This window comes from Sinohyriopsis cumingii, chromosome 2, assembly GCF_028554795.1.
Source record: "Sinohyriopsis cumingii isolate HCF-2022 chromosome 2, ASM2855479v2, whole genome shotgun sequence".
NCBI classification, from domain to species: Eukaryota; Metazoa; Mollusca; class Bivalvia; order Unionida; family Unionidae; genus Sinohyriopsis; species Sinohyriopsis cumingii.
In genome coordinates this window covers 145,060,993-145,083,760 of record NC_142962.1, presented here as the reverse complement: position 1 = coordinate 145,083,760, position 22,768 = coordinate 145,060,993, and the positions used below count along the sequence as shown (strand labels likewise).

General features: G+C 35.2%; 1 protein-coding gene across 1 annotated transcript in view; it reads right to left on the bottom strand.

Annotated features, from left to right (window-relative positions):
• LOC149806015 (polycystin-1-like) overlaps positions 1-22,768 on the bottom strand; it is an 87,562-nt gene that overhangs the window by 34,462 nt on the left and 30,332 nt on the right. The window contains exons 11-20 of the mRNA XM_089934985.1: positions 20,250-20,881; positions 19,092-19,392; positions 16,060-17,108; positions 15,326-15,581; positions 14,275-14,470; positions 11,655-11,854; positions 10,790-10,898; positions 9,794-10,119; positions 3,018-3,176; positions 1,737-1,835 (exon numbers count right to left, since the gene is read on the bottom strand). Of these exons, the coding sequence (XP_089791111.1) occupies positions 1,737-1,835; positions 3,018-3,176; positions 9,794-10,119; positions 10,790-10,898; positions 11,655-11,854; positions 14,275-14,470; positions 15,326-15,581; positions 16,060-17,108; positions 19,092-19,392; positions 20,250-20,881 (3,327 nt within the window). The remainder of the gene's footprint in view (positions 1-1,736; positions 1,836-3,017; positions 3,177-9,793; positions 10,120-10,789; positions 10,899-11,654; positions 11,855-14,274; positions 14,471-15,325; positions 15,582-16,059; positions 17,109-19,091; positions 19,393-20,249; positions 20,882-22,768) is intronic.

The window sequence follows — 22,768 nt, the reverse complement described above, 5'->3', positions numbered from 1 at the left end:
CCTTGAAAATTTGAGTGACAATTCAAGCTTTTAGGTCATCATATTCTAGTTCTCACAGTAATTGGCAAAGAAATCAAATGAATGGGGTATTCAACAAAGTTAATCCAGCACTGTCTGATGAAATATCAACATTCATAGCTCCAAGAACCTTTCAAACTTTAGAAGTGAAGGGCAACCATTATGAACCTTTTAGCAAATTTTTTTATTTTTTGCCCGCCATGCCATAATATTCTGGTCAATATAATCATGGGCAACAAAAAACAATTAAGAAGAAAAATTAACGTTGGAAGATGACAATAAGTGACATATTTAGCCGTAGTCAATTAAAGAGTATTTATATATAAAAAAAATTTGTTTTTTTTAATCAATAGTGCTATAGATATGTTGGCCATCTTCAACCCATGGCATCACTGAAATTCAGTATTTGGGAGCTTCGAAACCATCTTTCTGCAAGCTGTTTCACATGCCCTCAAATTCACATATAAAGTGTGTTTACCTTCACCTTTTGTTAAAAGCAGCTATATTATAAAGACTTAGCCATATCCATGTTCTTTGTAGATCAAAAAACTAATTTTTCTGCCAGCAGTAATTTTTCAATTTTCATGTCCTCATTTTTATGAATCCATACAAGCAGCTGAGATTAACTGCACAGGCCGTATCTTAAATAAACTGGTTACTGGTCTTATACATGTCACTTACTAGGACTCTTTTTGTAGGCTGGGAGTCGGACTTGTCACACGTGACGATGAACACTTAATGTAATGAACTGACAGTCTCACAGTTTAGAAGGGTTTATGCTGTGAATTAAGCCACATTCTGTTTTCAGCATAAAACTTGGTATACCTGTCATTAGAAACTGCTGATATCATTTTCAAGTGCTGTAATATGATTCTTAGTGTTGCCATGGTTGCAGTACGATTCTTAGTGTAGCCATTGTTGTAGCATGATTCTTTGTGTTGCCATGGTTGTAGTATCATTCTTAGTGTTGCCAAATGGTGAATATTTGAGATTTTTCACTCACAAATGAATGTTTAGTTGCAAATATCACAATTTCACTCACACTGACACATTCAGCAACTACAACACAACCATTACCGCTGTAAATGTCTTCCCAGTTGCTGATAATGCTTGGACCAAACATGACTCTTGTATTGCTTGGATTCATACATGTACGTGTATGCTTACTGTTTATGAAAAACAATATTTCTTTACAAGATTATATCCAGATTTTTAGTACTTTTTATCATGTCAAGCAATCACAGCATTTATAAGACTTAAGGACAACTGGCCATTAAAGATAAATGATGACCATCCTATGTCCTTAAGGCAGAACATAAATTGAAAATCAAAATACGTTAATAACCACTTATTAGCTTACTTCAACAAATAATGATTGTGATGAAATAAGAACGTACAATTTCTTAGTAGGAAACAAATTTAACTTCAAAAAGTCTATTTTTCTTTTTTGAAAGGTAAATCGGCATCATAAAACTGTATTTGAACTAGAGATTCTTTTGCTTGGGAATGAGGCCTAGATCAATCATGTCAGAAGAAAGAAACTGACTAATTGGGAGAGATTTTTCAGAATTAAATTGCTGAAATAAGAAATTCTGTAAGATTTTTAAATATATTTTAAGGGGACATGGACCAATCATTGGCTACTTAGAACCCAATACAAAAAAATCCCTCGGTCAAGAAAATAATGAGCTGGAAAGTAAAAAGACTGCACTACTTACCTTTGGCCTTGCACCTGCCCCAGTGGAGCTGGCCAGACTGTCATCAGTTCCTTCACGTCTTATTTTCCCAGCTTTTGTTCTGTGAAGACTTGATGTTGGCTGAAAGTTTTGTACCACAAACATTATTATTTAATCCCCATCAAATAGTCATAAAAATTTAGTTTTGATGATAATAAATGAAAATGAAAATAAGAATTTCTAGTGATAACATGTTTTTCTGTTTGGGTCTAAAGCTCTGTTCCCAGCTAATGATATTGATATCAATACCAAATAGATTATCAATCATCAATCAATTCCAAACAGACTATCAATCATCAATGTCCAACAGACTATCAATCATCAATCAGTCATCAATCAGTGCCAAACAATCAATCATCAATCAATGCCCAAAACACTATCAATAATCAATCAATAACCAAAATATTATCAATCATGAATCAATGACTAAAACACTATTAGTCATCAACCATCACCAAATAGGCTATCAATCATCAATAAATCATCAATCATTGCCAGACTATCAATCATCGATCAATGCCAAATAGGCTATCAAACTCAAACCACTGCCAAACTATCAATCATTGTCCAAAACACTATCAAGCATCAGTCAAAGCCTAACAGACTATCAATCATCAATAAATGCCTAACAGACTATCAATCATCAGTCAATGCCTAACTGACTATCGATCATCAATCATTGACCAAAACACTATCAAGCATCAGTCAAAGCCTAACAGACTATCAATCAGCAATCAATGCCTAACAGACTATCAATCATCAGTCAATGCCTAACAGACTATCAATCACTGATCAATGCCTAACAGACTATCAATCATCAATCAAAGCCTAACAGACTATCAATCATCAATCAAAGCCTAACAGACTATTAATCATCAATCAAAGCCTAACAGACTATTAATCATCAATCAATGCCTAACAGATTATCAGTCGATGCCAAATACACTATCAATCATTGTTATTAATGTAAAATTCAACAAAATTTAAATGTGATATTTTTGTACTTAAATTTAGAAAGTATGTTGTTTTCTAAGCCTAATTTTATTTTCCACATTTATTTTTGAGAAGAAAAACAAATCCAATTTAGATTCTACAATGAAAAATGATTTTTTTCCTTCTTCTCAGAAGGACAAAATTAATTCTGGACCAAGTATGCTATATTTGGCAAAGGCTGACTATGAACAAAAGGAGTTGGCTGACAATAAGCCAAACATGACCAATATTACATCAAAAAAAAAAAAAAATACATATATAGCAGCTTACCATAATATCATAGGAATCAACAGTGCTCTCCCTTTCTAGGTCATATGGAATAAGTTGTTCCCCTCGAAAGGAGTCTCCAGCTTGTGAAGCATCACACATGTTGTCAATCTCAATAGTCTGGGCAGTCATTGGTTTTGTGCCATGATCAAAAAGAGATGACTGGAATAAAAACACACTTTTTTATAGACTGTACATACAAGGTCTGAAAATCTTCACATTTTAAGAGACATTTTAAAACAAATTGTTTTCATGACAACAAAAGAGCCTTCACAAAAGTCGAAGAAATTGTGAGTTTCAAAATAAAAGCTAAAGGTTTCAAAGGCAGTTTTTGGAGCAGTATTCATGTTCCATTTATTCTGAGCTTTAAGTTAAATATAGTATGATAAATAGGAACATTAGCTATAAATCAATTAGTTCCAAGATATCCTTCAGCACTAATACCCTTGCAAAAAAGTATACATTTCCTATCCTTACATGGCCATATTTTTCAAAGACAGCAATTTTTAAAATATCAAATTATGTTTCTTCAATGATCACATTAATGCTAAGAATATAACTCCAACTACCTCTTGAATTACGTGACTCCAGAGTAAGTAATCTCTAAGAAACATATTTTACAAAAAGTTTGCTTTCTGCTTTAAATATGTTCCCCAATCACCTTAACATTAGGAAATAGGTAAAAAGAGGAGAAACATCCAACATCTATCACAGGCCTCATTCAAGGGAAAAATGTCTGAACTCCCTATAAGAAGGGTAAACTGTTAGATAATAATAAAATGGCTGCACAACAGATGTTCACATGACCTGGGACCACAACACACAAATAATGATAAATAATGACCGTTCCTTCTTCAGCAAAGAAAACATGGGCAAATCCAGTGAATACCCTATACCCATTTCTGAGACGAAGATGTGCTAACCTCAAAAGGGTCTAATGGCCTTTCGGGTTGCAGTAACAGGACCCACCAAACTCAAGTCACATCTTGTTAGATCTTAACAGCTTCCATTCTGACTCTGATCAAAACGCTGCCACAGATGAGATCCTTATTGAAATTGCTTTCATTTCATGAGCAGAAGTCCCCACAAGTCAATACGGTCCAGATATAATTCAAAATATACCAAACATATTAACCTTTTAACTCACAAGGCAAAGGTTTCACGAGTTAATTACATTTCATTATCTGCTTTGATGGCCAGAAAAATACTTTTTTAAGACCCATAGTTCTTCTCTATGCTTTTCAAATAAATTCTGAGAGCATGGACTGGTTAGCTGCCCCTCTCAACATGCTAACTGTGGAAAGAGACTGGAAAATGTCCATTTGAATGCCCACAAACAGTAACTATTTCTTAGCCATGAAACCTAATTGCATTATTAATACCATGCAAGACCATCCAATCTGAGCTGGAGATAGTTCAGGTCCTCTGATGAGTCAGACAACTCACTCACTCTGCATGCCAAGGATATTACTATCAGAAAGCATATCTTGGAAGATAGTAGCTTCAAAAAGGCTTTAGATTAGGGTCCCGACTTCATTAAGTTAAACAAAGTCAAAACCTGCACACAAAAAAACATTTGGAAACAGGGTCAGTGTTTTAGACCTATTTCTGGTCAAAGCTGGCCTACCGGTCTGACCAATCCAGGTTACAACCTATATTTACACTACAATGATACATGAATATTCAGAAATCTTGGAGCAATAGTAAATGAAGTTAACTTTTTCTTCTTGAGCAGCCTGAGAAAACAAGTTAGTCACTGGAGATATCAGGGCATTCAAAGGGATGATACTATGGTCTTTGCACCAGTCCCTGAATACCTGCTGCCTCCCTTTATTGGCATTGAAAGTTTAGGGCCTTCTTGTTCACAAGATTCTCTCCACATATAAAGGCTGAAACTACTTTCTATGCAAAGCTCTCCTTACAAGAGCCAGGCATGAAGAAATAGCCTGTCTAGACAGGAATGCAACACCTGTGAGTAGGACTGTCACAGGCATGAAGAAGAAGCCTGTCTGGACTGGAATGCAACACCTGTGAGTGGGACTGTCAGAAGCATGAAGAAGTAGCCTGTCTAGACAGGAATGCAACACCTGTGAGTGGGACTGTCACAGGCATGAAGAAGAAACCTGTCTGGACTAGAATGCAACACCTGTGAGTGGGACTGTCTCAGGCATGAAGAAGAAGCCTGTGTGGACAGAAATGCAACACCTGTGAGTGGGACTGTCACAGGCATGAAGAAGAAACCTGTCTGGACTAGAATGCAACACCTGTGAGTGGGACTGTCAGAAGCATGAAGAAGAAGCCTGTCTGGACAGAAATGCAACACCTGTGAGTGGGACTGTCAGAGCATATTGAAGTTTGACAGGATATTCCAGCAGACATCTACCACTATTTCAAGCAGATTGTTAACCCATAACTTGTCCCATCTGAGTCCACCAGAACAACTTTGTAATACTGGTCCCTGATTTTCTTAAGGATTCTTGGAGTCAGAACAGTTGCAGGAAAAGCATAGCCCCAAATCCCATCCAACCTAACTGCCAAAGCATCCATTCCCTTAGGATTCTGGGTCGTGGACATGAGAGAAAAAGGTGGGCAGTTTTTTATTCCACCTCATCACACAGAGATTTATTGTTGGATGTCTCCAAAATGTGCAATCCACCAAAAGCTGATGGATGAAAGCACCATTGACTGTTCAGAGTTTGACCCTTCCCGACAGACCATGTGTCAATAAATTCAGTCTGCCAGGGATGTGTCTGACCTGGATCATTATCTTGTGCAAGGAGCACCAGCATAAAAATTCCTAGCTCAGATAACACAAGTTAGGTGATTTAATCCACCATTATAAGAGGTAAGCAATCACAAAGAATTGTCCTACTGTATGAGAATCACTTTCCCACCATGAACAAGAGGTTTATATCAAGAGTTTTCTCCTGTGGGCTCCAGTTGTCGTTCACCATGGGGTGAGGCAACAGACTAGCCCTACCCACCCACCTCAAACTTCCATCTCTAGAAATTCTAACATCTGGTTCAGAATTCTCCAGCAAAATTCCTACTTTTGGCTATAGCTTGTTATACCACTAATGCAGGAATCGTTTTAACTTGGATGGGGTGGAGATGTGCTGAAAGAAACAGGAAAATGTGTGCATTTGAGCAAGCAATACCATCTGTACATAGTACATAGAGACAGCATAGGAGAATCAAATCCTCTACTGTGCTTAATAAGCTTAGGAGTTGCAAAAACTCTCTGCATAAACCAGCTTTCTATCTGAAATTCACCTTGAGTGTTTCATAATTTGTTTATTTAATAATGTGAAAAAGAGAGAGAAGTACAAGATTGAAATGGATCAGAAATTCCATACTAAGATGGGCGATGTGTTAAGTGGACAAGATCCAACGTTTCCCAATTCCAAACCCCATGTGAGTAAAAATGAGATAAGACTGTTCCTTACATTTAGCAAATGAATATCACCCTAATATGCCAAAGTCCCTATCAACAAGTAGGTCCTAGACAAGGAGCTGATGCAGATGACTAATTTTGTAAATAACCATGGGCTGAGATTTTAGTCCAAAAGGTAGAGAATGGAAATGGTAATAGCATGCAAATCAAATACACTTGTGTAGAGATGGATGGATTGGGATATCATTCAGACTGAGGCTGATTAAGAACTTGTCCTTTTTGATGGAAGGACTGGGACATTCAGACTGGGGCTGATTAAGAACTTGTCCTTTTTGATGGAAGGATTGGGACATCATTCAGACTGAGGCTGATTAAGAACTTGTCCTTTTTGATGGAAGGATTGGGACATCATTTAGACTGAGGCTGATTATGAACTTGTCCTTTTTGATGGAAGGACTGGGACATTCAGACTGGGACTGATTAAGAACTTGTCCTTTTTGATGGAAGGATTGGGACATCATTCAGACTGAGGCTGATTATGAACTTGTCCTTTTTGATGGAAGGACTGGGACATTCAGACTGGGGCTGATTATGAACTTGTCCTTTTTGATGGAAGGACATACTGATCATGACTTTAGCATCTTGAATTTTGATGCTAGTGCAAATTTGTTTAAGTTAGTGAGGTGTATCACTGGCCTGATTTTGCTATTTGCTTCTCATACCTGGTAAAGACAAATAAAATTCTATTGAGTACAGCCTATGAACTCTTTCCACTGTCTATCTGGAAAGTAACAAAGCAACTGTTTCTTTTAAAATTGCATTCTTCATGGGACCTGCTGCAATGTCCATTGTAGAAGGGGAACACAAGAGGATGTGTCTATATAAATAAAATCTGTAGTTCCTCCAAAAACTACTTGGATCAACCATTCATTGTTTGGATTAAGGCTGATCCAAACATGACTTTAATGGGCATGGAGTGGTCTGGCACTGACTGGAAAACTCTGGGGGCAGTGAGGTTAATGCATCAATGGCAGTTGTTGGGAGGTTTTGGGGAAGAGAACATTGTTTTCTTTCTCCCTTATTAAATTGCCTCCTAGGGTGAAATGTTTGCTGCCATCTATATATTTGTTCCACACAGCCTTCAATAAAATTTGTCCTTTCCATGCTGGGATTCTCATAACTCATCAGATTGGAGTTTTCCTGCTATCTTTGAGGAGGGTCAACATCCAGCAACACTTCCGTATCTGCTTAAGTAGTCCTAGCATGTTTGGTAAGAGTAGGAAAGTAGTTCCCTTTTAGATAAGCTGTATATAAGGCCAAAAGGAGAACTGGATGCCGGCTTAAATGAAGAATGTATGAAAGACCTAAAAGACAGCTGGATTGCAGGCTTGAAGAAGCGCTCAGCAATTGGCTGGAAGGCTTGTCAGCTGGCAACACAGATGGACCAGTTGTCTTAGCCCTCATAAAGTTCTGCATACAATGAAATGGACAGCAAAATCAGAATCAAACCCCCATGTATCCTAAAAAAAGGCCCATCTTATTCAGATTTGGGGGGTGAAATTATGCCCACCTGCCAACCTAAGTAAAGGTGGATATTCCCGTAACCACTAAGCCACTATTGCTGAGCAATTAGAGGATGCTCTCCTGGCAAACAAAAGAATTACTATGCAAATATGAAGAAGGATGGCGAATTATCCCCCCCCCCCCAATGAAAGCAACTGCACTATAGACTCATTGATCAATCTCCTCCTCATCAGCTCCATGAAGATATTGGTCTGGTGTACTTCGGATGGTGATAGTGACACTGTATTATCTATCACTAGCTGATTGGATGCATTGGTAGCTGACAACCATTTCCTAGACATCTTTGGCAGGTGGAGGGAGATGATGCCAACAAAGCATCCCTCCCATGCTGATGAGGGAACATAATTTCAGTTGAAGATTCAACACAACACATTCTTCACTTTTATCTTCCACTGGTCTGCTTGAAGCCATTCCCGAGGCAAGAAGACCACATCCTAAAACTTGCAAATGTTACATGGTGTTGTAGAAGTAAATTTGGTACATGCAAGGCAAGACTGATGTTTATCATTTCTGACCTTGTACCTGTAACAATTATTACATTTTGTCACCACTGCTATTGAAAAGACAAGAAAGATTAAAAACAAAACTGAAATATGAATATCAACAATAATGCCCCATGTATCACACATTATAAAATTCAACTGTTTCCAATTAAAAAAGTATAGCATGCATATATGTCTTGTTATATTGCATGTGACTTTACAGGTCAGAAAAAATGAATGCCATAAACTGAGAAAAATATGAAAATATATCCACAAAAATATGACAACAGTGGTTGTTAATCCATTGTTTACACTGAAACACAAAATTTCAACTCAGTTTATCAACGGCTGGCTCAGAACCATAAAGATTCTAGAAGGATTTGAAGAGGCGATGTAGGACAATTTTATTTGTACTGACTGAAAGCTTAAACTAATGCCACCTTGCAATGGTAAAGGGATGTAAGAGATAAGAGTTCCTTCCTTTTATCTATAAGGTATACAGACATGAGAGATGAAACTAGTTTTTCTGGAATTGCTGGATTCAAGAGATCGTGGAACTTATACTCCCAATGTTAACCCTTTACCTCATAGCATCTGTTAATGTGCCAAAACCAGAGTTCTATAAATAGAAATCTTTTATCTAATTAATCTGTGTGCCTGCCTGTACAAATCAGAGCAGTTTCCTGTACGTTAGGTTTAATATAACTTTTGACCACTGTACCTCTTTGTACATTTTTGTTATCTGGAGATAGGTTTAAAAGTAAAATCTGATCTTTATGGCTATATAATTATTTTGTACCAAAGAATTTTTCATGTGCTTTAAATCTTGAGGGAACTGATTGACTGTCTGATAGAGATTCAAGCCATGTGACCAATCACTGCTGACCTTTCTAAAATTATAGATCTACAGGTTCATTGTCAAAGTCTGTATCACTAAGCCATATGAATTTGACAGATTATCAATAATCAGCCTACATATACATTGGAGCCTTTATCTGACTTACTGAAATGTTATAACTTTGATCTTAATAAAAACAAAGTCTTTACCTTAGACCTGCTCTTTCTGAAGCCCTGAAATGTTATAACTTTGATCTTATTAAAAACAAAGTCTTTACCTTAGACCTGCTCTTTCTGAAGCCCTGAAATGTTATAACTTTGATCTTATTAAAAACAAAGTCTTTACCTTAGACCTGCTCTTTCTGAAGCCCGGAAATGTTATAACTTTGATCTTATTATAAACAAAGTCTTTACCTTAGACCTGCTCTTTCTGAAGCCCTGAAATGTTATAACTTTGATCTTAATAAAAACAAAGTCTTTACCTTAGACCTGCTCTTTCTGAAGAGCAAAATCAGACAGAAAGTGATTGGGAACATGACGATGTTGGATACAAGCCCTACAACAACTTCCTCCCAGCTGAAAGATGACAAGTCAGTAGGATCAGTCTTTTGTTTCAGAAGGCCATACCATATGGCATTGACACACATGAAGGTGTAGAGTAGAGTGACAAGGCAGGTGGCTCTTTGTACACGGGTGAAGCGACTGTGGGCAGGCCTATTGAAGAGGGACAACCATAAGTGCTTGTCTGCCAATGAATTGGAGGTGGCTGCAGAAAACATTCTGGTAAACTGATGTCTCTCAGAGGAGTCTAGGGAAAGAAAAGAGATAACTTTATGGAAAAAAACAAAGAATGATAAGCATCAAAGAACAAAGGTTATATAGTTTCTCTAATACTGATGTCATTGTGAGAAAACTAAGTTGAGATGAGCATAAACTGTTAGAAGAATAATAAACTTTTGTACTAGTTGAAATAGCCATATTGCTTAAAGTAGCAGGAAAAATATATGCTAATACATTTTTCTAAAATCATAATAAAATCATAGGCCTGCATATTTTACTTGGTCCAGGTTTTCTCAAATATTCACTTCATAAAATTTCAGTGGTGAACTAGATGCAGACAAAAACATCATCGATCATGCTAAAACCCAAAAAAACTCATTTTCATTCATATGGACTTTATTATTTTCCAGCATTATTAAACTCTATTGGTCCCATTAGCATGGACTTTCTACGAAACATCAAGTTTCAACACAACAACTACTGTTTTTAGACGTTATGATGGAAAATCATTGATATAACAGTCAGATGTCATGATATAACAATCAGATTTCATGATATGTCAGATGTCATGATATAACAGTCAGATGTCATGATATAACAATCAGATTTCATGATATAAGTCAGATGTCATGATATAACAGTCAGATGTCATGATATAACAGTCAGATGTCATGATATAACAGTCAGATCTCTTGTACCTGCTACTTTCAGATCTTTCTGTATAATCCCTCCTTCCATCTCAAGAGACAGCCAGAAATCAGCAAAGAAGTAGTACTTCTTGTCTGTCTGCAAGTCCTTCACAATGATCTGTCATAATAAATACTTTGAAAATCATTTTTGCTCTAAGAATCACATGCAAGATGTATTTTGGGGGGTGGGGGAACAAAGAGAACAAATTAGGAGATAAAAGAGTTTATATCTGAGGTAAATGTTGACCACTTGGTTTAAGAATGATATGATGTAATAACTACATGTACTTGGCCTGATAAAAATATGTCTTCAAAATAAACAGTTATCTTCACTATGAAGAATCCTTCAGTAAATCCAAGATGTATAAAGATTACATTTTTTTTTCACACTAGACTAGACAGAGAAAAAGTGAAAGGCTACATCAGAATGAGGGAATATATAAAATAATCATACATACATTATGAAGCTACAGAAGAGGAATGAAATTTATAAAAATTCAATTAATGCAAAAATGTACAGGAGAGCAGTTGGGGGTGGGTGGGCTGAGTGGTCTAATGCACTCATCTTTACTAATCACTGTCATCTCACCTCTATCCATGTCAGTTCAAGTCTTGGGTGTGACCATTGTGGGTATGTGAGAAAGTTTGACAATGACTTTCAATGGTTTGGTCATTTTTACCAGAGTTTTCCTGGTTTCTTCCCCCACCAATTATACCGTGCCATGTATACCCTACCATGTGCTGAAAAAATGGTGTTAAACCAACAACAACAAGAGATGCAAAGTTCAAAATTAAGTCGAATTAAAAGTAACAATAAAAATTTTTTGAAAGCCAAGAGACAACATTATTACTATGTCAAATGAATCTTTCCTACCTGAGTAAGGTACCAGGATGGGGATTTGCCATTGTTGTCATGCCACACTGAAACTTTAGATATGTCTCCTAGATTTACATCATGTGCAATGATGAATTTGTCCTGACAGTTGCGTTGGAAGGCGCCAGCTTTCTGAAGGTGCTGTGGCTTTGTTTTCCCGTACTCCCCACAAAGTCGTACACCAACATGAGCTGTGGTGCCTATAATATCATCAAGACACATGGTTTAATTGCTCTATCAATAACTGTGCAACATGCAAGAAAAATGTTACAAGAAATACACTGTAACAAGTAGTTAACTATATAAATAAACCATATTGTAACAAATAGTTAATTATATAAATAAACCATAATGTAACCAACAGTTAACTATATAAATAAACCACATTGTAACAAATAGTTAACTATATAAATAAACCATATTGTAACCAATAGTTAACTATATAAATAAACCATATTGTAACCAATAGTTAACTATATAAATAAACCATATTGTAACAAATAGTTAACTATATAAATAAACCATGTAAAAAATAGTTAACTATATCAATAAACCATATTGTAACCAATAGTTAACTATATAAATAAACTATATTGTAACCAATAGTTAACTATATATATAAACCATATTGTAACAAATAGTTATTAACTATGCATGTTAGTAATGAATCAGGGCAATTTAGATTTAAATTGATTATAACAGTGATCAAAGAAAATTTAATTTGTCTTATTAGAACACTACTGCAGATGACAAGATATCATAGTTTTATATATTTAAAGAACAAAAGCAAGTAATTCAAGACAATTATCAACAGAAAACATACACACCTAATTACACCCATTTAAGTCTTCCAATTTACTTGCAAACAGAAAAACACAACAGCAAACATTACAGATGAAGTATTACTTATCGAACCACTTGTCTTCAATTTGCTTACATTACAGCTGAAAGGTTATTTATATGAGCCACTTGTCTCAAATTTGCTTACATTACAGCTGAAGTGCTATTTATATAAGTCACTGGCATATATTTTGCTTACATTACAGCTGGAGTGTTATGTATAAGAGCCACTTGTTTAAAATTTGCTTACATCGCAGGTGAAGTGTTCTTATATGAGCCACTGGTATAAGATTTGCTTACATTACAGCTGAAATGTTACTTATATGAGTCACTTGTCTCAAATTTGCTTACATTACAGCTGAAGTTTTACTTGTATGAGCCACTTGTCTCAAATTTGCTTCTTACCATCCATTATTATACACGAGAAATATTAAAAGACAAATTTAAGGAAAACTAAACAAGGGTGCTGTAAAAGGAAGAAATACTGAAAAGATAGTTTACACTAATCAGGCAGGTTTTGCTCTTTTTCTGCTCATTTATAGTAACTTTGAGATGCTCCATGTATGTGATTATGGATGAATGCATGTAGTAGTATTTGATGGCACCTCAGTGCAGTACTGGCTATGGAGTACCACCTAAAGGTAAACTTTGAAAAATGTAAAGCTGGATTGCCCCCCAAAAATATAGGAGCATAAACCATTTTAAATAAATGTAAACATGGTGTATAAGATAACATATCAAATGTTGAGATATTAAAATTCCATAAAATGTATATAAAAATGACAATGGTAAATGCAAAAGATGTAAAACCTTTGAAATCCCTTTTCACTAGTTTGTAGTTTTTGGGCAATACTTACCCATTACTACTGTGTAGCAATTTGCTTTTTTGTGTCCAAAAAACCACCATCTGTTTGATGTGAATACATCCTCCCACAGAGTAGAATTTGTCAACATGACAAAAATCCAACAATGCATATGTCCCCGGCTTGAATCTTTGATTTTTAAAATAACTTAATTGTTTAGTGTCAAGCCAAATTTATCCCATGATGTTGTATATATTGTACATAACAGCTAGAAGGCCTCAAGGTCAATTAGTTCTGTAACTAATTGAGTTATCCTTCTTTAAATAGTCTTTATGATTATTCTCATTATTGTTATTATTATTATTATTGTTATTATTATTATTTTTATCATTATTATTATTACTAAATCACTACTCAGTTTGCAAGGTGGTTTTGGCAACATCATTATTGATGGAGTATCTATCTTTCCTTGTATTTTTTCATTGTAACTATTATATTCTCTTCACTTTCTTTTCCTGACCAAAGCAGAATATCATCTAGTCCTGGTGATATTCCATGTACTCGTTTAAGACAGAGTTTTACATCTCAGAGAGTGAAAGGTTTATTGCCATCTTCAGCATCAGCAGATTTGAAATTTATTGGATTGGCAATGAAATGTGTACAAACCTTGTACTATTCTATGATGACAACTTGGCATGCATCATCAAGTCATTATTATTGATTTGCTTAGGAATTACAAAGATTTTGCCACCGTATCAAAAGCAATATCTGGAAGTATCTTTGTACACAGAAGTGTCGGATCCACCATGTTATCAAAACTATCAGCTTTCAGATTTGATTCACTGTGAGATTTAAATGTTTTATAATCTGCATTGTTCAATTTACAGCTTTATTTTAAGTGTTCTGCTAACAAACAAAACACACACACACACACAAAAAAACCAAGGCCTTGTATGAAAAAAACAATAAATCTTTACCTGCTCCTGCCTGTCTCCCTGTGACCACAGTGATCTCATACTTAAAAGAGCCATCCTTGCCACACAAGGGTACCATGGAGATTCTCTTCATGTCCATGCGGTCCAGCACCGCACATACAATGACCATCACAATGTAAAGGAACAGCAAGAGACTGCATGTTATTACTGCTATTGGGTTGGCTGCCAAATCCAGTTTCTGTAAGCATTACAAAATACAATAGACAAAATTCAATGAAAAATTAAACTATCATTCACTTTCTTCATACAGAAATTTAAATGTATGTAACTATTCATGGAAACAATATAAATTATGAATATACAACGCTAAGTTTGAGGCTAAACCTGACTACAGTGATTTAGATCATAGCATCACTTATAGCTCATCAAGAATTTTAATCTGAACCAATCAAGACTATTAAATTGACTGAGTAAAATCTTGTTAATAAACCTCATGATACAGAATCTGTAACTCCAAAATGGACATTAAGTAAAATATTACAACAAACCATAAAAAAGGCTTGATAACATCTAAATGTCTCAATTTTTAAATCCACCTTGATAACTGGAATATGACTGTCATAAATATTTCATAAAACAAACTAACCTAGCTGTCACCAAATCCTTTAAAGTCCATGTCAAATATCAAACATTTTAAATTTGGATTCCCTCTTGTTACCCCCCCCCCCCAAATTATGGTTTCTACTTCAACTCTTGGCACTGAATGACACCAAAGCAACACTAGCATGAAAAACATTATACAACTTTGAAAACATCAAATTCTGGCTTGGGCAACAGCTTCGCGGGGGGGTGGGGTGGGGGGGGGTGGAGGGCTGGGAATCATACATATTTTGACCTAAAAGTACATACTGTTCCACTTTGGCAAACCACATACAAAGGTGACTAATTCAGATGCTCAAGGAAAAGTTAAATATAGTTGTTTGGAGAAAGACTTTTTTTCCAATAAACCAATAATTTACATGACTCAGTAATACAATCATTAAGGTGTTCAAATTTACATCATAACTAATTGTTTTTATTTCTTAGAACTTACTGCAAAGTCTGCAAAATCAATTGCATCAAGTGGCATCAGGAAGCTTCCACCATAGGAGGTCATATGGTTACAAGAACAAGCAGTGACAGTAGGGATGGACTCCTCTAAGGGAGTACAGCCACTCATGTCCCAGGACAGGGTATGAGTATTAAAGTACTGGCATGATGTGAAAAGCATTCCTATGGAGACATTAACTTTCTTGTCTGGCTCCAAGTTGTATATAGCCAAGCTGTATTTGTCTGATGGGTTGAAGGTGCTGATAAACAGAAAAATTTAAAGTGTAATAAACATTTAGGCATACATGTACATACAATTAATAGGTCAAATACATCTACATTAAATTAATCAGTTATAGGCTTACATCGGCATCAAATTAAAAGATTACAAATGAATCAGCATTCATCTCCACTGATGAAATTTAACACTTAATAACACAGTTTTACAAGTTTTGGCTTGAATTTATTTAGTCTTCATGATAACAAAAAACCAAGCAAATGAGTTTTACAGGTGTACATATTAATTGATTCAAGGTTTCTTGTCATGATAGATTTAATTCTTGTATGTCCATGGCACTAAGCCATATTAGACTTAAAAAAACAATCAAACTGTTTTTTACGCAATAACAATACTGAATTGACAGAAAATTCTTTATGACATTTTTCTTAAAACTCATTTCCGAAGAGAATGGAAAGTATTTGCAAAGAGCATTTTAAATATTTTGTGCATATAATTACCTTGCTGGAATGAAGAAGGTATAAGCTCTGTGGTCATACTGTTTGGTCATCATGTCCATTGTTATACTTTTAAAGTATCCAGGTGTATAGTCACTTGACTTTGTCTCTTTTTTATTAATTCCAAGATAGACATTCAATGTGCCATTTTGGATGGTTTTGTTTCCTGCTTCTTCTTCAGCAGTTGTAGGGTAGAATGAAATCTGAACAGGAATATGTAAGGCAACCCCTGATGTTGCATTCTTTACATTAAGATTTACCAATTTTGAAGCCCCAGCATCCAATGTTGATGTTGTGAAAGTGTATCCCTCTGTTGGATCATAACCAGTGGAGTTTATAATGCTTCCATTGGTAATGTGATATGTATTTGCCTTGCTACCAAACATGTATATCTTCACTTCACTGGCTTCATCTAAATTTGAGATCGAAATGTCGCTACTGTCGATGTTCTTGAAACTCATGCTGGCAACTCTGGAATTAATGACATGATTTCCAATGTATTCCCAGTCAAACTGGTTTTTAGATGCTTCAAACACAATCTGAAACAATTCCTCTTTGTCTGATATTTTTCCATCAAGTACATTCACACCACAGGAAAAAAGAGACCCTTGGTTTTGAGGGGCAGTCCAGATATTTTCTTTTAGGACTCTCTGACCCTTGAAGGTGACTCCATTTGACATAACCACGTTGACTGGATCTTCTCCTACAAGCTTAGTGGTCAGTGCAATTCCAACAAGTTTCTCCCCACTTTCAAAGCCATCAGCTACGAGCTGTTTAGGGTCAGATGTAGTGGAGGAGAGAATATTGCTAATGGAAGGTCTGTACTGGAAATGATTCCCAAAGACAGCAGTAGTATTGGACTTTGTTATGACATTTGGTGACAAATTTATGGCTTCAACAGTGTTGGTAATGACACCCAGTAGGTTGTCAGGGTCAAAGTCATCCTGGTCCATTCCCTGTGATACCTTAGAGGTTAGGATCTCAATAAGGTGGCTGACAGTGTTCATGATGAGGTTCTGGTATTCATCAGTCAGGATCTCTGTTTCATAATCCTGAAAATTTCAGAACAATAAAAATCATACCCTGAATCCTGAAAATTTCAGAACAATAAAAATCATACCCTGACAAACATTCTCTGCTTCATCTAAAGCTTATTACATACATATAAATATTAAGAATGTGAAATACAGTTGCAAACTGTAATTATCCTTGATATCAACTGAGTCAGTTGGCATGGGAATGATAAAAGATGAAACATTTTATGGCAGGAAATGTGTTATTACACATAAAAAATTTAGGAAGTTTGAAAAAACAATAAAGAGCAAGAATATTTAGCAAATCATAGTGAATTTCAGTTCTTTAATGGCTAGATCTAACAACAAATGATTTGTATCATATTCACTTGACAGATTCATAAAGACAAACAACCAATGTGAAAGCATTGATACCAATTCACAAAGACAAACAACCAATGTAAAAGCATTTATACCAACTGACAAAGACAAACAACCAATGTGAAAGCATTTATACCAATTGACAAAGACAAACAACCAATGTGAAAGCATTTATACCAATTGACAAAGACAAACAACCAATGTAAAAGCATTTATACTGATTGACAAAGACAAACAACCAATGTAAAAACTTTTATACCGATTCACAAAAACAAACAACCAATGTAAAAGCATTTATACCAATTGACAAAGACAAACAACCATGTGAAAGCATTGATACTGATTCGCAAAGACAAACAACCAATGTAAAAACTTTTATACTGATTCACAAAGACAAACAACCAATGTAAAAGCATTTATACTAATTCACAAAGACAAACAACCAATGTAAAAGCATTTATACTAATTCACAAAGACAAACAACCAATGTAAAAGCATTTATACTAATTCACAAAGACAAACAACCAATGTAAAAGCATTTATACTAATTCACAAAGACAAACAACCAATGTAAAAGTATTTATACCCATTCACAAAGACAAACAACCAATGTAAAAGCATTTGTACCGATTGAAAACAACAAACTACCAATGTAAAATCATTTATACTAATTCACAAAGACAAACAACCAATGTAAAAGCATTTATACTGATTCACAAAGACAAACAACCAATGCAAAAACATTTATACCGATTCAAAAAGACAAACTACCAATGTAAAATCATTTATACTAATTCACAAAGACAAACAACCAATGTAAAAGCATTTATACTAATTCACAAAGACAAATAACCAATGTGAAAGCATTTATACCGATTCAAAAAGACAAACTACCATGTAAAATCATTTATACTAATTCATAAAGACAAACAACCAATCTAAAAGCATTGATACTGATTCACAAAGACAAATAACCAATGTGAAAGCATTTATACTAATTCACAAAGACAAACAACCAATGTAAAAGCATTTATACTGATTCGCAATGGCAAACAACCAATGTAAAAGCATTACTAATTCACAAAGGCAAACAACCAATGTAAAAGCATTTATACTGATTCAAAAAGACAAACTACCAAGGTAAAATCATTTATACTGATTCACAAAGACAAATAACCGATGTCAAAGCATTTATACTGATTCACAAAGACAAACAACCAATGTCAAAACATCTGGACAGATCACAAGCAATGGTATTTTAGCATGTTTATGAAATTTCCATCATAAAACATGATAAAATAAGAAAATGTTTCCACACCCTTCCATAGTTGTTAACCACAAAAGGTTTAAACTGTATTACAAACTTTCAATGTGGGTTACATAAGGCTAAACAAGTACCATATATACACAGTTATAAGTCAAGTCCAACTGCAAACAGCATAGATCGTGATCCACCATAGGATGATGCACCTGTAGATCAGTGTCTATTTGTTTTGTATTCCTGATTACTCCTAACAATCTGCACAGACCCAGATATGCTAGTGTGTTAGGCAATGGCAGATCTGGGTCTTTGCAGTTTGCAGTTGGAATCATCTTATAAGTGATTACATACAGTAAAAGAAATTACACTGTGTGACTTACTGTTAGGAGTTTGAATGCAAATGCCAGTTGCTGTATCTCTGACACTGAATCTATGGGGAGCCCTGTAATTGCCACAGTAACTAGATCTCTGATGGCAGCACGGGTGGTTAGATTTGTGTCTGAGGTGCTGGCAGAAGCTGACAAGTCATTTAGCACCATCAGTGTGGAGATGATGTACTGAACCAGTAGAGAGGGATTGTTCTGGTTAACAATGTCCAGGAGCTGTGTTTTCATGCTGTCAACCAGATAGTCTAGTTTGGTTTGGCCTGGTCTGAGGGACGGACTTCTAAAACTCAGCAACCTGTATAAGAAACAAACATCTTACATATAACTTGTGTATCACATGATCATTTTCTTTGGCTTTGCAATGTTTCTACCATTGAAAACTTTGATCAAAGTCTTCAGAACAGCAGGCTATATGAAGAAAATGAACTGGTAAGACATGTATAGCATAACAAATTGCTCAAGTTATTCTTACAAATATATGAAGTAAAGATTAGATATGTCATTAGTCAGGCATCATAGCAGCTTAAATAGATTCTGACCATGATTGCCAAACAAAATGCAAAAAATTCTGTATTTATATACCAATTTCCATTTAGGCTGTGACAAAATTTTCCCCATTAGCAACAAAATCTGACAATAAGCAATAAGTAAATGACAATGAGCAATGAGTAATGACAATGAGAAATGAGTAATGACAATGAGCAATTAAGTAAATGACAATGAGCAATAAGTAAACGACAATGAGCAATGAGTAATGACAATGAGCAATTAAGTAAATGACAATGAGCAATAAGTAAATGACAATGAGCAATGAGTAATGACAATAAGTAGATGTAAAAATCTTTTAGGAGTTAACTTCATAATTTCCTTGATGACTTAAAGCTTAGTGCATCATTGTTCTGATTTAGCAAGTGAAAAAAGAAACGATTAAATAAAAGAGCTGTACCATACATATCAAACTAAAAAATCTGTTATGTAAGATTATTATAATATTCTGATTAAACAATAAGTGGCTGATAAATCTAAATGAATAAAATACGATGATTGGAGGTTGAAACCATATGTCAAATAATAGGCCTTTCATTGTTAGAATATAATAACTACCTCAATAAATCAAATATGCCACCAAAAAGCAAGAAACAGTTATCTCACCAGCTGTATGCCTCTTTGCTGGCTTCCAGATCATCCTTTACATAGACAATTACATTGACAGCAGCATCACCTGTATCAGGCCAGGGAGAAATGTATAAAGAGGTGTTTTCCTGAGTGCCAAAATACACAAGATACTCCTCAACAGCTGTAGCGATTGTTCTTCTTACTACCACCTCATAGTACACTTCCGACATGTTGTCCGAGTCTTTCCATCCAGTGCATGAGATATTTGACCTCTGTTCTAAGTAGGTGATAGTTGGTGTCTCCAAAATGCATGTTCCACCACTTGGAGGGGTGTTGGAGTCCAAGGTAATAGAGGAATATCCAGTCTGGCCTGATAAAGCCACAGTCAACTTAAATCTGTATGCTTTACCATCATCAAGTACACCTGATTTAATAACCAAATTGGTGGATTGAAGGCCAGTTGTGGTGTCTCCAGGTGACAAACCTACTGATACACCTGCAGTTGTCTCAACTGTCCAAAGATAGGTGGTTGTGACCCCTGATTGACAGTTGGTACAACGACCTAATAGAGAAATTTGTGATGTCTTGCTGATCTTGTAGTTACTGTTGGCTTGGCATGAGATGCAGGTCACAACTACAAATGGGGCAAGAGGTGACCCAATTAATACCTGAAAGTTAAAAAATGAATCATCACCAAAAGGTTTGAAAATATAAATTAAAGTTATTTTGCATGTAACTTTGAAAAAGAAGGCTCTGTTGAACATCATGTCAATTGCAAACTGCACCATTATGTACCATCATTACATGAGAATGAAAAAAATGAAACAAACTTTTATTATTATGATGACTTCTGACTTTGCTCTGATCTGACTGGTTAGATTGTCAGATGATTTTTTGTATAACATTCTTTCAACCTCACTTGCACAGGGTAAATATAAGATCCCAACAGCTCAATTGGCACTTAATCAATAGATCAACAGTGCTCAAAGCAGAGCTTATGTAAATCTACTTAATAATGCATCACACGTCATTAATTAATGAGGGACTGCCTTTTCCATCTGTCATCTGTTAAAAAAAGGTTGTTTGTATGTATTTGCTTTCTTTGCTTTTAATTATTCTTCATTCTTGTGATTTTTATAATTTCAATTCATTTCAGTATATCGTCTAATGATTTAAAACCCTCTTTTTATCAGCATTTTGCTTTACATTTTTCACAAAGTTTTAACTCAGCATGATCTTCATACTTTACAAGCAAAGGAAATAAAATGTCACATACTTCATACTTTACAAGCAAAGGAAATAAAATGTCGCATGCTTCATACTTTAAAAGCAAAGGATTTTTGTTGTTGTTGTGGGGTTTAACGCCATTTTTCAGCACACGATAGGCTATACATGGCGGCCAGTATTAATGGTGGAGGAAGAACCCGGGAAAACCCTGGAAAGAACCACCGGCCCACAAGAAGCTACTGTCAAGCTTTCTCACATACCCACATTGGCTGAATCTTAGACTCGAACTGCCGTAGACAGAGGTGAGATGGCAGTGATCCGTAACGAAGAGCGCTTTAGACCACTCGGCCACTCGGGGCCCCAAAAGCAAAGGAAATAAAATGTCACATACTTCATACTTTACAAGCAAAGGAAATAAAATGTCACATACAGAAAAACACTGACTTTTTACTTAGGTTGTTAAAGAATTTATTAATCTCAGAAAAATGACATTCACCTTTGCCTGTGGGATCTGAGAGTTCCATCTGTACTCATTTACAAGTTGATTCAAACTGCAAACAGCAAAGATTCTGATCTGCCATAGCATAATGCATGTTTTTTGTTGTTCTGAGTACTCTGAACAAACTGCATAGACCCAAATCAGCCAGCATATCAGACATGGCATATCCTGGTCTGTGCAATTTGCAGTTGGACTCATCTTATAAATAAGTATATACGGTATCTTTTTTCAAAGGTTAATAAATCTTTGTATCAGCCTCATCAAAAGACTATATAATGTTGTCACCAGTGCCATTGGTGATGTTAATAAAAAATTATTGTTCTATGACAATTCATCCCTAACACACCATCCTCTTGGACAATTGTTCTGAACCCAACTTGTCCACATTATGGATTATGCAAGACTACAACACAGTTTTAAATGAATTTCTGGTGCAATGATAAACAATAATAGTGAGATACATTTTGTGCTTGAAAAAAACTGGAGTGTTTTAATTTTTCCATGGTCTGAAACATATAATTTTGTTTAGTCCAAATTTTAGATAATAATAATAATAATAATAATAATAAGAATAATAATAATCACATATAAAGATATTAGAAGGTGAATTCTAATTCTGTCTTGTTTATACCTTAAAGAACCATTAGATTCATTTTTGGTGATAATAGTTCTCCAAGATCAAAAAGTGGACTCCAAGATCAAAAAGTGAACTCCAAGACCATAAAGAAGACTCCAAGATCAAAAAGTAGACTCCAAGATAAAAAAGTGAACTCCATGACCATAAAGAAGACTCCAAGATCAAAAAGTAGACTCCAAGATAAAAAATCAG